This window comes from Drosophila willistoni (genome assembly GCF_018902025.1).
Source record: "Drosophila willistoni isolate 14030-0811.24 chromosome XR unlocalized genomic scaffold, UCI_dwil_1.1 Seg144, whole genome shotgun sequence".
In the NCBI taxonomy this organism is placed as follows: domain Eukaryota; kingdom Metazoa; phylum Arthropoda; class Insecta; order Diptera; family Drosophilidae; genus Drosophila; species Drosophila willistoni.
The window spans coordinates 3,315,109-3,331,712 of record NW_025814057.1 but is presented as its reverse complement, the minus strand read 5'-3'; the positions used below and the strand labels follow the sequence as shown (position 1 = coordinate 3,331,712).

General features: G+C 39.5%; 2 protein-coding genes across 2 annotated transcripts; both read right to left on the bottom strand.

Annotated features, from left to right (window-relative positions):
* Positions 1-4,405: 4,405 nt before the first annotated feature.
* LOC6638705 (cilia- and flagella-associated protein 299) lies at positions 4,406-5,455 on the bottom strand. Its single transcript, XM_002062276.3, has 2 exons — positions 4,989-5,455; positions 4,406-4,932 (listed from the first exon to the last, which is right to left on the bottom strand). Exons 1-2 carry the CDS (start codon positions 5,292-5,294, stop codon positions 4,537-4,539), a joined length of 702 nt encoding a protein of 233 aa, XP_002062312.1. The 5' UTR covers positions 5,295-5,455; the 3' UTR covers positions 4,406-4,536.
* Positions 5,456-5,611: 156 nt separating this feature from the next.
* On the bottom strand, positions 5,612-7,074 carry LOC124460678 (cysteine and histidine-rich protein 1-B-like). The gene is made up of 2 exons (XM_047012024.1): positions 6,941-7,074; positions 5,612-6,889 (listed from the first exon to the last, which is right to left on the bottom strand). Exons 1-2 carry the CDS (start codon positions 6,971-6,973, stop codon positions 5,630-5,632), a joined length of 1,293 nt encoding a protein of 430 aa, XP_046867980.1. The 5' UTR covers positions 6,974-7,074; the 3' UTR covers positions 5,612-5,629.
* Between the last annotated feature and the right edge of the window lie 9,530 nt (positions 7,075-16,604).

Genomic DNA, 16,604 nt, shown 5'->3' with positions numbered 1-16,604 from the left:
TGGTTTTGCTCTGACATACATTCATTGAATTCGAAATGAGAATTCGCAATTTCCATCTGAAATCAAGTTGTAGGCATTTTAAGGTCTGCGATAGAATCTTTTTTCAAGGAAATGTTTTAAGTACTTAACGTGGCTTTAATAATTTCGAACCTTGTGTGTTTGTTTGAAAGAACGTGGGACTCTTAAATGTCTAATGCGAATTTTGAGTTCGATATTGTTTTATTTATTGGCAAATTCATGGAAAAATTAATCAACTTGAAGTGAATAAAAGGATACTCCATTTATATAACTCCATTTATTGCTTCAAATTTACCTGGACGCCAGGTAAATAAATAACATTAAACCGATTTTTATTATTTTTTAAGAGAAAATATCGTCTTAATCATCATTTACATATTTGTCATAATCATCATTGTTATTAGTAAAGTGGTCAGACTCTGCGTATACGTAATTGTTGACTAAATGAAGTAAGCCCAAAGAAGGAGACAGTTAATGCTGGTAAATTCGTCATTGCAAATAAGAGTTTAAGGCAGAATTAAAGAAAAATAGTTACGGAAAACTAAAATGATTTCGATTCAATGATTATAATGAAACTTTATCCAAAAGTCGCCCTTATACATAAATTCCAATTCTATTTAGCTGAGTGGTGGCAGCCGTTTAAGCTCAAGCCTAGAGTTATTGATGGTCTATTGTTTGGCTAAAAAGATTTTTAGATTGTCATGCAATGAAATTTAGTAAAAAAAAATTGTTAACCATGTTTTCTCGCCAGCTACTTGCCCCCTCCCACTCCACTAAACTTCCTGTGTTGCTTCCAAAAATCGCAGTTCGCGATTCAGTGTCATGTGCATTGAAGCACGTGCTATACGAGCAGCATAAGGAACACACTGTGACCCAAGTGCAGACGCCAGCCAGTCATCCAACCAGCCAGCAGACGTTTTTTACAGCTGTACCATAGACGGACAGACGGATAGACAGACAGACAGATCGAGCAAGCAAGCAGAAGAAGGAACATTGGATGACCAGGCCAGGCCATATGTTCCAGACACGCTTTACCCAAGCGGAAGAACCACCCGCAACTCTCTATCCCCTGTCTCTGTCGCTCTTCATACTTGATCTCTTCTCGATCGAGAAGATTTTTTGTTTCGGCGTACACAGTAGCTGCAAATTATCTACAGCTGATTAGGCAGACAAATGCAGCGACAAGAGAGGAGAAAAGAGACACACATCGACCCTTTGGACAAATGGAAAAAATCTGATATGCCTGACCATCTCGGATTACCCAAAAAATTTGGTTTGGGAGCACAAAATTCATTGGAACGCCAGTGTCTGATGGAGATTCTTTGGGGTTAAAGCCAAATGTATTATTGGGGTTTGGGTCAGACACTATTGAATTACGAATCTCTCGTTCTGTCTCTGTCTGTTTGTCTCTTGCCATCAGACCGTTAGTTATTGACTGGGCAATAAATGTGGCGAGTTTTTAGAAAGTAAATGTAGGAGTAACAGGCGGCGGCAGGCGTAACTGCAACTGCCTTCTGGTTTCCCTTTCCACCGCATCCCAAGTGATATTTTAATAAGTCTCTCTCCTTGCTTGGGCAATTACAGGGTGAACCAGACAAAAGAAAAAACAAAAGGTAAAGTGTTTTTCGATGGATGAAACTCTTCTTCTTGAAGGAGCAGCGGGCGCCCATTAAATTTTTATGTACACATCCGCGACGTTTTGTGGGTTTTCATCGAAAAACCTGCAAAATGCACGAGGAGGAGGAGGAGGAGGTGGAGAACTGAGACTGGAATCGGATCGATTCCTCTTCTTTCACATATGCAATTTATTTTAACACATCGTTAAAGCTCACCGAAAAAAAAACAACAAAATGAGAAAAAAATAAATCTTGACGCGCCGGACACTGCAATTATCACCTCTGCATAATCAGCAACAGGAGGTAGGGGCAACAACAAGATGAACACAACGAGAGCAACGCATGCCCCCGGGTGAGGTAGAGTGAGGCAGTGAGTACTGACTCCGACAGCTGCCTCTTTGGTTAGCTTTCCTTTTTCGTTGTGTTACCCTTGTTTTTTCTTGCTCAGCCCAACCCACGCGGCCCAACACATGGCTGCCTCCTCCTTCTCCTCCTCCTCCTTGTGGTTGCCTCTCATCATTCTCGTTATATATATAATGGCAGCCCATTTAGCACCTTGTTGACGCGGCATCTAATTAAATGGTTCGAGACAAGCGACAGATACCCCATGGCCCATGGCCCAATGGCCCTCATTCCAGCTCATATCCAGCTTCAACTCCTCCTGGCAGCAGATTTTTTGCAATTTTCATGTAACGCCAAATTGTAGCGCCTCAAAATGCACTATCATGATGAAGATGATGATTATGATGATGATGATGATGATGAGGATGATAATGTTGAACACTTGACGACTTGCAACAACTCTGGTAGATCACTCTCTTTCTCTTTCTCTGGCTGTGTCTGTCTCTGTCTCCACATGGCGCTCGCTTTCAACATTCATTCCTTTACACTTTCTCATCATTCCTTTAAGCCCCAAATTGATGATTATTTTTGATTTCTTTGCATACAATTTCTGTGATTAATTATAATGTGCCCCACAATGGTACAGTGGCCCTTAAAACTAAAAAAATAGTGAGAGGAAAGGTCTCACCTGTGTGCCAAAAACGAACAAGAAACAATTGATAATATTTCTAATAACTAATCTTTGCTTTTAACCATAAAAACTAATTAATAAACCTATAAAACCTAACTGAAAAAAAGTGTTCTATTTCATCTACTATAGCATACAATATCTAAGAGGCACTCCCATTCGAATATATCTCATTTGACTATAAATTTGATTCACATTCATTCGGTCAAAGGACCCGAATTGAGATGATAGTTTCAATGGGCGAAAAAACAAATTTTTGGGGCTAAATTTTAAATTTGTGGTACACAGTTTCTATTAGTTTTAACACTTGTAAATGGAATCAAATCAATTTAAAAAGGTGACCAACTTTTTGGGTACATGGCCATAAATTCAAAGAAGGAAAAGTTTTATTGGATTTGCTCTACAATCGAGCCACTGTACTTGTAACCCTTTTATCAAATCATTCGCTCCAGTTTCTGCAAGTCTATGGAAGCCCACCAGCAGCTGCGGCTGAGCCCAAATTGAAGCCTTTGTTGATCATAAACGTTTTTTCTCATGACACAGACTCCGCCGCCCAGTGCTCCTGCCCTGCCCCTGCCTCTTGGAAGGGATAATTATTGGTTCAGTCAGTCTGGCTTCAAAAAGTCGTCGGATGACTGGGTGCTTGGGATGTGCGTGCGGCGTAGCCAGTAGCCAGTGGGATTCAGGATTGGGGATGGATTTCTTTCTTTGGGGCTCATGATGTTTAGGTTCTCGTGGCTCTCGTGTCAATTGCACATATCACGACCTGTTTCATTAAGTTTTATTTTTCAAGTGAATTATATTTAAATGCAATAATTTGATGCTTGCTTTGTGCCCGAAAATGAATATGGTTAAGGAATTTTTACGGTAAATTTAGACATTTCAAGGTTGCCAATAATTATATATAGACAATGTAACCACAAAAGAAAGTTTCTCACGCATTCCAGGCTCAAGCTTTGACTAATTCTGATAAAACTAACGTCTTTCCCATTAAGTTTAAATATTCACTTGATATAACCCATTAACGACTTGCAAAGGAAACACATAAGACATTGGCTGGCTTTGAAAATTAGAAAGTTTTAGCTGAATATAAGTGAGAAAGTAAGGACCAAAAGAATAAATCCCGATGTAAATAAATGCATGAATTGGTCTAATAAGAATTTGCCTCATGTGAGGGGGAAGCAACGATGCCCGTCATAGAACTTTGAAGCTCTCTCGTTCTCTCTCTCTCCGTCTTTGCAATTACGTAACTTGCTCTCCTTCCTACGCTCTTTCAGTTTTGCCAAACAAGTGACCGCCTTCAGTTTGTCCCGTTTGAAGTGCAATTATTTTTTTTTGTGTTTGTGATTAAAGTGCTTAAAGTTGCTAACAAATTAGTTTGGTGAAAAGATAAAGCAATTCTCTTTTAATTAGTGATATTCGCATTAAAATCGGTTTCATATTTGTGGAGAAAAAAAAATCAATTGGCAGAAGAAAATAGAAAAAAGACCGCGAAATGCCGCGTTGCGTCGCAGTCGACTGCGCTGCCGCAGTCGTTGATTCTGTCAAGCCAAGCACAAAAAAGAGAGTGAGAGTAAGAGAGAGATTTGCCCAGCTTCTGGTGTTGCAAAACGTATGATTTGCTTGTGGAATTAAATAAGAAGCTGTTTTTTTGTTTGTTCTCTTGTTTGTGTGGGAGTAAGATAGCAAACATCAGCCTGCAAAAGAAGGTAAAATATTTAATAGATGAATTTTAAATATATTTAATGTTATGATAATTGTGGGTTTTATTAATATTTGGCAATTGAAATATATTGGGCGGTTGATATTAACGATTCATTTTCCTTTTGTAAATTTTTATGAAATCGGCGTTCAATAAATGGGCATCGATGATTATATCTTTTTGCGAACGCCATGATCGTATAAGACAACGAAATTGTATAAGGGGGATTGGAAAACAGTTCGCGTCACATTGTCAGAGTGAGGATTGGGCCTGGTGGTGACCGGAATGATCTTATGATCGCCCTTGTGCATAAAGTACATGCCATAAACGGGATGGCAGACCACCTGATAGTTATCATTCGAGGTGTCAAACACATCGCCCGTGCGCCAATCATAGAAACCAAGATCGGTTATCCTTGGACACAGTAGCTTCTGTCCCTCGAAAATGGCTCGCCAATCGACTGCTCCTGGCAAACACATGTTGGCCTGGCGCAAACTCATTTCGTAGTCAATATAACCAGATATATCAAATCCATTGCATCGGCGTACTTGCATATAGATTATGGTCTATAATTGGAGAAGTTTTGGTATATTGTTTCGTACTTTCCATTTCGATAGCTTACCGATATTTCCTGAAGCACATTTGGCTTCTCGCGCTTTGCCAATGCCTGGAGCACTGCATCATCGCCAGTTAGGTACATGCTATAAATCATTTTTGATGTAACCTTTGGGGCAGCAGAACTTTCCATAATGAGTTTGGCACGATAAAATTCACCTTCATCGTAAACCGTTGTCATGGTGCGATAACCTAATTTGGTTAATTTGTCGATTGTTGGTACATCCTGCAAATAACGATGGTCCTCGATTCTCGGAAAGGACGCCAAATATTCCGCATAAGTGGCGTACTTCAGTATACTATAGTCCTCCATCTCACCGCTCAGAAAAAAATATATATGTATATACGTGAAAATAAATTGGTATTAAACCTATTTACTTTCATGTATTAGGTTGGAAATCTATAAATTTTGTAATTTTTTCATAGGAAATTCGTTCAACCTATTTTGTCTAGTTGTCATTTCACTGAAAAGTTTGTCAAGGCCTACTAAGATGTGGTCGAATGTATGTACATACATATGTATATACCCTTTGAAAATGGGGAATATTGAATCCGTTCCCATATGCAACCTTTCAGTCAGTTTAACTCAATGTTCTATTAGAGATAGTATACAAAAATAATGCTTTGAAATTCATGGATTGAAATTTATTAAATCATTTGTTCAACATTTATGGTAGGGAGTCCCATAAGCATTCGTAGATATAGACCACGTTCATACAATAAGTCATCTGTGGCTTCCTTGGTATTTCGGTAAAGAACTCGTTCGGGGCCGTCAAGAGCTGTCGGCTCAAACACTACGTCCTCACAAACATTTGGCTCAATGTTGACCAGAGAACAGTTGCTGTTAATTAGGCAATAAGACACCTGTATCGGATTGCTCGGTGGTGTATGAAGCTGCAGCTTGAACAAGATGCGTGATATGTTGCCCTCATCTTGGCGCATTAAAAGCACGACCCACCATGAACCATGTGCGAAAATTTGATCCACTGTTATGAATTCATTTAAACCAGTGCCTTCGGGAATTGCCATCAATCGCAAATTACATATTACAAGAAATCTATCCTGTAAAAGACGTTGGAGACGAGCATATTGCTCTAAGGTCACATTAGACCTAGCTTCGCGTTCGAGCAGAGCCTTCGTAACTTGGCTTTCACTATTATTAGCCGACGCACAGATACTCTCGTGGGTGTCGACTTCCGACAAGGCGCCAATCCATTTACAGCCAACACGCCAATAATAGCAGTTCACTAAACTCTGACGACATGAGGTAATAAAGTGTTCGCGCAACTCCGATATGATTACCTCATCTCCACATCGCTGACAGACCGCTTCAACCTGACTTATAATGCACTCCGCCAAGAGATTGCGAATGGGTTCATTTGGATCCATGAAAATAAAGCACGTGGGGCAGTTGAATTGCCTGGCATCCACCATGTTCGGTACACCGTCTCCCACCATATTGTTCTCAGTTCGGATCAAAAAACAGCCGGCGCATATGATATGACCATTCATGCATTGAAATATCTCCTCCATAGGTACACGCTTGCACCTCGAGCACTTCATCAGGTCCAATGTTCTTTCCTCTAGTCTGCAAAGTCCCTCGCCATTTTCGCGTAGGACCATTATTTTAGGTACGGGTATATTCCTAAGTTCGTCAAGTGTAAGATCTCCATACAGATTGTTTACGTCTGGAACCACGGCGTCGCCAATTGCGACGATGGGGATGTCCCCATACGGATTGTTTTCGTCTGGAACCACGGCGTCGCCAATTGCTACATCCCCATACGGATTGTTTTCGTCTGGAACCACGGCGTCGCCAATAGTTACATCCCCATGCGGATTGTTTTCTTCTGGAACAACTGCGTCGCCATTAGTTACATCCCCATGCGGATTGTTTTCTTCTGGAACCACTGCGTCGCCAATTGTTACATCCCCATGCGGATTGTTTTCTTCTGGAACCAGTGCGTCGTCGTTAACCTGTTCCTCCGCCATTCTCCTGATGAATACTTTTCATTAGTTAAAAAATATAAAAATATAATTTACTCAAATATTTATTAGTTAATGCTTTCTCTGAGCTCCCTAGAGTTAGAATGAGGATATATTCACAGCACCACTCAGCACTACATGTTTTTTTGAAGTCATGGAGCTCTTGATTTACATGTTTTTTGTTGAGTTTTCAACTGAGTGTACCGTGTCAATCGAAAAGCCTACTTTTAATGAGAATAATCTCGTAATGTGGAAATATAGAAAAACTATAAACAAGTTTCAGTTAGTCATAACTGCTAGCCCTTTAACTGGATTATCCTTACGTTATTGTCTACTTAAGGATTATTTTTACAGGTTATAGAAAACTGGGAATCAATCTGTCACTAGAAATATGTTTACCACCGTAAGAAGACGTGCTTCTCACATGGTATTTTACTGAAGGCTTGTCTCGTCATCACATCGCATAATAACATAATCTTTGAAAGTTTTTTTTTGGCTTTATCTAAGCTGATGTTCATGTTAAATTGTGGGCTATAAACAAGTGCGGCCTCCGTCATCTAAATGCAAATGTGCAGCACGAAGGACAGTGCAGCCTGAGATGAGAGAGGGGGGAGAAGGGGAAAGGTGAGAAGGGAACGTTGTTACACGCTACAGAGCTATCAAAGTCTTTTGACTTTGCGCAAAAAACGCTAGCATGATGATCGTATTGCTAATGTTTGGTGGTGTTGGTGGGGCAAGTGGTGCACCACACACAGACACACAGAGACTTGGATAAAAGATTTGTGTATCTATGCGGCGGTCACACTTTTGATTTTCTATAATTTTCAGTTTTTAAAACGAGGCTTGGTCGTACTTCCTTCCCTTTACACCGCCGCTCACTTCACTAGAGTCACTTGGCCGTCGCTTTGCCAGCCCAGCCGAAAACATGGTCAGTCGTGTGCGGCGTAAGGCAACCAAATGTATCGAAATGCAACCGACCGATATAATTGCGTTTTTTCGTGAATATATATACATACATATACACACACTCACTCACATGGTTGGCCGAGCGACACGCGCAGCGATCTTTTTTATATGTAAAGCACATGATTTTCCAATTGGAAAATTAGTCATGTGTTTGTGTGTGTGTCTGTGTGTGTAGTGTGAGGGGAGAGGGGTTAGTAGGGTCTAAGAGAGGCACTAAGGGGGTGGGGTGGGTTTTTGGTGTTCAGTTTTTAGTTCTTCTTCAGTTCGGTAGCGCACGCGTGGGCAAGGCAACCAGCCCAGCATAAAGGAGGCCGGCTAGCGAGGCGCAACCGAAACCAAGCCATTGAAACGAACTTAATGCCTGAGTAATTATAGGCGGCGTTCGCCAAAAACAAAAAGCAAAAAAACAAAAAAAACAAAAGCCAACCATCGAATAACCGAAATATATCCCCAATCCAACGAAAAGGACCACACACAGACACAGACAATGAGAAAGCGCCAAAAATGTGAAGAGGTCCTAGGTCCTTGGCTTAACGCATGGGGCCGCCTAATTGGGGATATGTGGTCATCTTTTTCTTTACTTTTTTCCATCTGCTGGAATGATTAATGCCAACGCGACAACGTGTGAGTTCTCTCAGAGATGAAGGGCAGTCAGTTGGTCAGTCAGTCAGCCAGTCAGTCAGTTGAAGAAGAAACGACAGTAAACATTAAAATGAAAACGAAAACGAAACTCCAATGCCCACCCAGGTAGAGGGGGGCAGGTAGCCAGCCGCTGCTGCTGCTGCTGCTGCTGCTGCTCAGTCGCACGCCACACAGAAGACGATTGATGGACTTCACACGTTGCCCGGCCAAGCAGCCGACCGACCGACCAACCGACCAAGCGGACGGTCACCCAAATGATGGCTATCTCTTGCAACACGCATTTGGCTCGCGGCGCTGTGTGGGTCGCTCATCAGTCAAATTGGTTGGCATTGCAATCACTCGCCAAAAATAACAAAAAGGGATACCCACCCGCGGGGGTGGTGGTGGTGTGGTGGGTCACTGAAGATCCGAGGATATTCACTGAATAAACCTACAAACAAAACGAATGAAATGAATGTCATGAACATTTGTAAGAGATCTGTTAATGTGTTCCAGGGATGGTTAATCAACGATTACTTAATGTTCCATGACTTAATTCACTTTGTTAATTACTTTTCAATTAATAAGTTAATGAAACTATTTGAAAATTGTCAATAGTTGTAATCAATGATAATGATGATTGAGTAAATGTAATGCCATATCAGATATGCATAATTAAATAAGTATTTCCCGTCAACAATGGCCTTCGCTTCATAATTATGGATATATTATTTCATTATTTACTTTGTACCCCCATCCCTGGTTTTCAAAAATCTTTGTGGGCACTTGCCCACAAATTATGTGGTAGTCCTCTCATCGTGAACATCTCAGCCGTCGTCATCATTGTCTGACATTGGCGTCCTGCAGTTAGCTCTGCCGATTTCCGTTTGTCTCGGCTTGAGTGCAACATGACACTAATTAAGTTTTGCGGTTTCCCCCTTCCCCTCCCCCTTCCCCTCTTATCCCTGTCCAAGCGTATATGGCCTTAACCAATTTCATTCCCATTCCCATTCTCATTCCCTTGTCACTTGGCATGCGTGTGATTTGTGTCGTTTGTCGTTTGTCTCGGAGGCGCTTTTGAAACTTTGCCGACGCATCGTTTATATATTTTTGTTTAATACTCTTACAAAAAAAAACCAAAGAGGAAAAAGAAAAGTTCCTTAAATTTTTAAAGAATCTTTGACCAAAGAGAGTACTTATATATTCTTGATTCCCATTCATAGCCGTTTAGAAGTTGATTCATTAAGATAGAAATTCTTGGCAAAGGGTTTATTAAGAATCTTTTTTTCAAATTAGTTAAATTGGATCGGATTATATATTATACAAATGTGGTTAAAATATACAAATTGAACATGCAGCTTCTTGATCTCATGCTGATCTCCACTATTTCTATATAATTTAGGCGTATTTGGGAATAAAACTTCTTTGTTATAAAGCAAATTTGTTATTTAGATCTATAATATATCCCTATCAAAGAGTTTTAGATCGAGAACCATATCATATATAAGGTAGTTAACTTAAGTTTTAATACTCCAAGTTTATACTTCAATTTTCGATAAGGAAAATATTTGTATATTTATTGGAATTCAGCTCTATTGATCTATTGATCCTGTAACCAACAATCAAGGATATCAAGGAATTTATTACTCAGCTTATCAGTTCATTATAATTATGCCAAGGGCTAAAATTGAAAAGCTTCTCAAGCACATATAAGCTTTACATTTCATATAAGGAATAAGAACTGTTGTCCTAGGAAGCAAGGATAATAAGGGCATACAAATTTCGTTGGACTTTAACTTCTTTGAAATGTTTTATGTTGGTATCTTTGGTTCGGGTCTTTGGTTTTTTTCGGATACTTTTTTAGTTTATGTGGCATATTTGTTCTGTTAATATGTAAAAATCTTTTTGCATTTGGTGGCTCTGTCTGTCCGTCTGTCTGTCTGTTTGTCTGCTCTGTTGTGAGGCATTTGCCGCCATGGCATATTCACTCAATTGCAACTGGCAACTGGTACGCTGTGTGGAACGCCAAGTCTGACAGACCTTAATTCCTTTTTACGGTCATTTTAATATCCATCAAATCGCATCGCTGATTTGCAGCGAGCTCTACGCTCGTTGCCTTTTGCTATGGGTATGAGTATGGGTATGAGTATGAGTATGGGTATGAGTATGGGTATGGGTTTGGGTATGAAAGCATTTTAGCATTTTGCTTAGTACCAATGTATTGTCGATGTTTCATTCTGCTGATTTGTTAGTTTGCCAGCTTTATATCAGTCTGATGCGTGTTTTGTTTGCTGCTGTTGCTGTCAGTGGAGCGTTAATAGAGTAGCACGATGTATGTAGTTAGTTTTTGGCGTTGAAAGCGAACTGGCCCCTTCAAAGGGACGCATTGCGAACCATAAAGGGGTTGGAAGAGGCATAGGGGGTCGTGTAAGGGGCGACCCCCTTCAGTCACTTACATAAGACCCAAAGACGAAATGAGATGGTAATGATATGAATTGGCATACGGACGAGGTGGCGGCAGCGGCGGCGGCGGCGACGACGTCGGCGGTTGCTTAGAAAAAGGGTCCGCGATCTGAGCGATCTGTATGAGTTAGCAGGCCCAACTAGCATGAAGTTATAGACAATGAATGGTAAAGGCATAATATCATTAATCATCTAACATTTTGGTGTTTTTTTTTTTTTTTTTTTTCAATTTTGTATGAGCCACAGAAAGAACTCTCTGTGAGTTATATGATTGATCATAATTACAGATTGCCAAACGCAGTAAGAAAAATTATGCATCACAATGATTTCAACACAAAAGTTTTCTATTAATCAGCCAAGTGCAAGCCAACTTTTCATTTAATCACAAATATTAACTTTCGAATTGTTTTTAATTACTTTCTGTTACACTTTCAAATTAGAATTTTGTAAAATTTTGAGTTTATTGTTCGTTTTTTATCTAAATGACATATTTTGGAAATATTTTTATTTAAAGGATCAATGTTGAAGGCTAATTTAAAGAAATGAGCCATGCAAAAATGTTTTAGGCTTTTCTTGCTTTTGCTGATGCCCCAAAAAGTATGCTACATAAAGAAGGTTAATGTGTTGCATTTGATTTAATTAATTACCTAGAATACTTTTATTCTACATAATTTTTTACTTACTCTTTTCTCTTTCACACTCATTTCGTCGCAACTCTCTCACTCTCCCTTTCACTTCACACAATTCCCTTTCGCTTTTGTCCCCTGCCGCAACGGTCGGCTGACTCTCATAGATGATGCTGCTCGTGACCAGGCACAGGCGGACGGCTTCTTATCAATCATCAGTGAGCGAGAAAGGGAGAGAGCGAGATTATTGGCCTGCCTTTATTTCCATTACATGCCCACAATTTAATAATCATACATAATTATCGCACAGGGGATCATTTGTTGTTGTCATAAGCAAAAGCATTGATAGTTTTTAATTTAGACTTGATTGCCCATTTGGCACTTTATTTTCAAAATAAATCGAATATTTGGAACTAAGCTCCAAGTCAATGAAAATGTGGGTCTTTTTGAATACCTTTTAAACGAGAAGGGAAAAAAATGGTTCAACAAAATATTTGCTTGGCTTAAATTGTACCTAAACCTACTTTTCATTTGTTATGTATCTTATCATTTTGTTAACTCAACAAAACAATGACGAAAACCAATCAGATATATAGAAGAAGATATCTCCTTCCCCTTCTCCGAAAATAAAGATACTTTACCTCTTAAATTGCTAAAACTTAACAGCTTTTAACATTTTGCAAATAAAAATATTCAAATGATAAATAGAGTTATCAGTTTTTAGTCAAAATGGATTAGGCCTACAAGTTCTTTTAAGTATTGAAGAGTTTAGTACTAAAAGCTTGGATTTTTTTCAAGTTTAAATTATTTTTTGTTTCATATTCATAATAAAAAGTAGCTTAAGGTGACTTTGTGGTTAAATTGCACCATTTCTGGTGAAAATGACGTTTCATAAAATGAAATTTTTTCATTGTCAAAAGCCACATTAAGTCGATATCGAGTTAATTTAAGGTATTTTGGGTCGTCGACGTTGTCGAATTTGGCCACGTTTATTTACCACATTTAACACATGGCTCGCTTCTCGTCTCGGTCTCGGCTCAAGCCAAACCACCATTCATTGAGTGTTTGCTAGGTGCAACCGAGTGCCCAAAGGGCAGCCGACCATGAAGGACGTATGTACATACATACATATAAGCCACAAATTTTTGTGTGGCTCAGAAACGGAATAAATAAATCATGTATAATAGAATAATAACAATCTGAAGGCGGGGCAGGGTTAATACTATTTTTTGATCTTCTAATGTCTGTTTAGGTAATCTTGGACAATTGTTTGGTCAACTTTTAATTAGTTATGAGTTTCGTTTCCGGTATAAATTAACAGTAAAGACTATTGACCAAGTGATGGCAAGTGATTTCATGGAATCAATGATGATTCCCACACTAAGTTTGAAAATATTTCGCATATGTATATGCAGTCCAACAGCAACAACAACAAAAACTAGCAACAAAATGGCAATGAATGATAATGAATAAGCGAGAAAGAGGGAGGGGTAGAGAGAGAGAGACAGAGGGACAAGCCAACCGACAAACCGACAAAAAATTAACTACAACTTGTGAAAATCGCTACAAATGCACTTTGCGGTTTGGCATTTACCAGCTTCAAAGGGTCGGTAGCCATAATCCGACTTCGAGTTCAACTTTGTGACTCCATCTCAAGCAACTTTGCATAACTCTGCAGAAACTCTCGCGATTGCGTCCGGTGAAGCGTGTGTCCAAAGTTATTTCGCCACATTCGGGGATCAGAGACTCAGACTGAGACTCAGTCTGAGAGACTGAGGCTTGGGGGTTTTGGAATCTGGCCGTCTGGCCACCATGTGCACTAAAGAAATGTATGCAAATGAATGGAAAAACCGCGTCAAAGCAAAAAACCGCCGACTACCACAAAGAAGGGAGCAGAATTTAAGGGGAAACGAAGACAAAGAGATGATCATGATGACGCCGCTGTCGCCAAAAAAAAAACACGCACACACACACACTGAAAACCCCAACCAAGGCGCATGCGGATCGACAACTTTATAAAGTCCACTTCTATCTCCCTCTCTCTCTCTCTCTGTCCGTCTCTCTTTCTCTTGGGCCGTCTTTGGTTTGGAGTTTGCAGTTTTGCGGCGTGAGCAGCTTGTTAGCTGATTAGCTGCGGCTGCCGCCTCTAACAAGAAAATTCCATATAACGCCGGTTTAGCAGATATCCCAAAACAAAAACAAAAAAAAACAATCGCAAAGACTTTCAGCCTTAGCCTTCTGGCATTAATTAATAACATCCGGCGCCCCGAAAAATCAAAAGCCAAACCACAAAATAAAATTAATACATACAAAAATAAAAGCTAAAACATTATAAGAGTCGAAAGTGAAATACACTTTTAATCCAGAATAAAATTGGATTGAATTTACAGTAGTATCTCTAATTAAAGTTCTGAATTCTCTCCAACTATCAACATGTAGGATTAATATTCAGAATCGATTGGAAAGCTATAAAGCCAAAACTTAGTAGCAGATACATACATATGTACATATATGTAAAAAGTGCAGGTCTTGGTCTTGGCTACGGGCGATAAAACAATTTCTCTTTACATATTCTCGAAGAGACTGTAACTCAGCAGCTTCCAATTAAAACATTTCGATATTCCTCCTCCCACTCATTCTTTATCCATTGCATCATAGGAAAGACAAGAAAGTGAAGAGAGAAGCCAAAATAATATTAACTCACTCATACATCGCTTCGTTAACCGCTCGGCTCGTATCTGTGTGAATTGCCGATCTTATTATGTTTGCAGGGGTCAAGAGGCGAGCTGCAATGCTCTCTCTCTCTCCGTCTTTGCTATTGCGTAACTCACTCTCCTTCCTACGCTCTTTCAGTTTTGCCAAATAATTGACCGCCTTCAGTTTGTCCCGTTTGAAGTGCAATTATTTATTTTCGTGTGTGTCGTTAAAGTGCTTAAAGTTGCTAACAAATTAGTTTGGTGTAAAGATAAAGCAATTCTCTTTTAATTAGTGATATTTGCATTAAAATCGGTTTCATATTTGTGGAGATTTATATAAAAAAAAAAATAAATTCAATTGGCAGATGAAAATAGAAAAAAAGACCGCGAATTGCCGCGTTGCGTCGCAGTCGACTGCGCTGCCGCAGTCGTTGATTCTGTCAAGCCAAGCACAAAAAAGAGAGTGAGAGTAAGAGAGAGACTTGAACAGCTTCTAGTGTTACAAAACGCAAGATTTGCTAGTGAAATCTAATAAGAAGCTGGTTGTTTTTTTTTCGTTTTTTTCTAGTGTTTGTGTGGGAAGAGAAAACAAACATATGCAGTTGATAAGGAGAAAAGGTATGAATATTTTAATTTTGTATTTAAAATCCGTTCTCACTAAATTTTTTTTTCAATTTCTTGACTACATTGACGATTTATGAAGTAAGATCGAAATAACAATATAAAATTGAAATGTATAACCTATAAAGTTCTTATTTAGAGGCAATTTCAGTAAAACGAAACTTATTTGTTTATGATTTTGAAGTCTAAAATTTCTTCGTCCTCTTCGTGTGCTACATCCCAACCTTTTTCCAACTTTTTTCCAATTTTCTCTCATTTTATGGAGTTTCAAAACGTTTTTGAAAGACCTAGCCCAGACCCCCAAAGGGTTCTGCATTTTTCTCTATGAATTGCTTCGAATGACTTTTTGAGAGAAAACTTTTAACTTACATCAACTCGTATCTTTTTCTTTTAGAATATTCACTTTATGCCTGCTCGGGAATTTATAGTACTCTCCTTTTTCAAGTAGAGCATATTAAAAAATTTGCAGCTTTTCTTCAAGTTATCTGTTGCAACATTTTTTCTTGTATTTCGTTTTTTTTTTTTTTGGTTGCCTGTTTAATTACTTGCCGCAGAGAGCAAGAGATCGAGATCGGTAGTTGTTGCTGTTGTTGTTGCATTGCCCACACACATGGTGGTCGACTGTTGTGGCTGGAGTTGGACCTGGAGCTGAGGCTGAGATCCGAATAGGGTCGGGGGGATGTTGGATGCGGATGCCAATGCCGGAGGAACAAACAGTTTATCGCTGGAATAACATAATTTCCCTTTCGCGACCGCAAATCTGGTCCCAAAAAATTGAGCAATTTGAAATTCAATCAGTAGCCAGCCACTGCACGTCGACTGGGACACACACCGCCGCACACACACACTGAGGCAAATTATAGTAATTGAGTGAGAGACTCTTCCTCAGACGGCTGCAACTGGTGGTCAAACAGCAGCGGCACATGAATGGGTTGTAGGGATAGGCTTTGCCTTCGAAATGGGCACCGGGCACCGGGCACTGGGAACTGGCAAACTGCGAACTGGTGGGGCCCCAGATGACTGTTGGCGGTCGCCCCACACGAATGCAGCAAGCAAGATCATGGACCATGGAGCCGAATATGGAAATGAGTTTGCAGTGCAGAAACGAAAGCTCACGTAAGTTATTGAAGGATAGGAAGGGAGGGGCGGAGGTCCGGCCCACCATCATCGATTTGGCCACCAGGGAACAAGACACACAGATTCAGTATCACGAACGAAACGAATCTCTCGTTCTTTCTCTCTCTATATTTGTTTGTCTCTTTCTTAGCTTTCATCGATTGAAAGAAAACCTTCTTTTGCTGCTTATCTCCAAGGTCATTTCTAGCTAGAACTGGGTCAAGTTTATCTGTTAACTGTTTTCCTAAGTTTAAAACATTAGAGAGAAAGAGAGAGGGAGAAAAAGAGATAGAGAGAGACTTACATGTGGCCATGTTTTATCGTTTATCAGTTCAGTATGATAATTTTAGCCTTGTGTTCAACGCGTGGCATCAAAGTAATTGTGGAATTTACCCGCTAATAAATTGTTTTGTTTGCCTGCCTGCCTTATATATATTTGAATATATTTGTATGTGTATATATAATGTGCCTTTTTTTGTAGTCTTTCTTTCTCTTGCTCTATAAATTTTGTATTCTGGGAAATTTTTG

What these genes read in the sequence shown, in the direction of transcription:
- LOC6638705 (XM_002062276.3), bottom strand. Translation starts at nt 5,294, where the DNA reads ATGGAGGACTATAGTATACTGAAGTACGCCACTTATGCGGAATATTTG. An exon ending in ATGTGCTTCAGGAAATATCG is followed by an intron (nt 4,933 to 4,988) that starts GTAAGCTATCGA and finishes CTCCAATTATAG; the next exon opens with ACCATAATCTATATGCAAGT.
- LOC124460678 (XM_047012024.1), bottom strand. Translation starts at nt 6,973, where the DNA reads ATGGCGGAGGAACAGGTTAACGACGACGCACTG. An exon ending in AGGTTAACGACGACGCACTG is followed by an intron (nt 6,890 to 6,940) that starts GTTCCAGAAGAA and finishes GGCGACGCAGTG; the next exon opens with GTTCCAGAAGAAAACAATCC.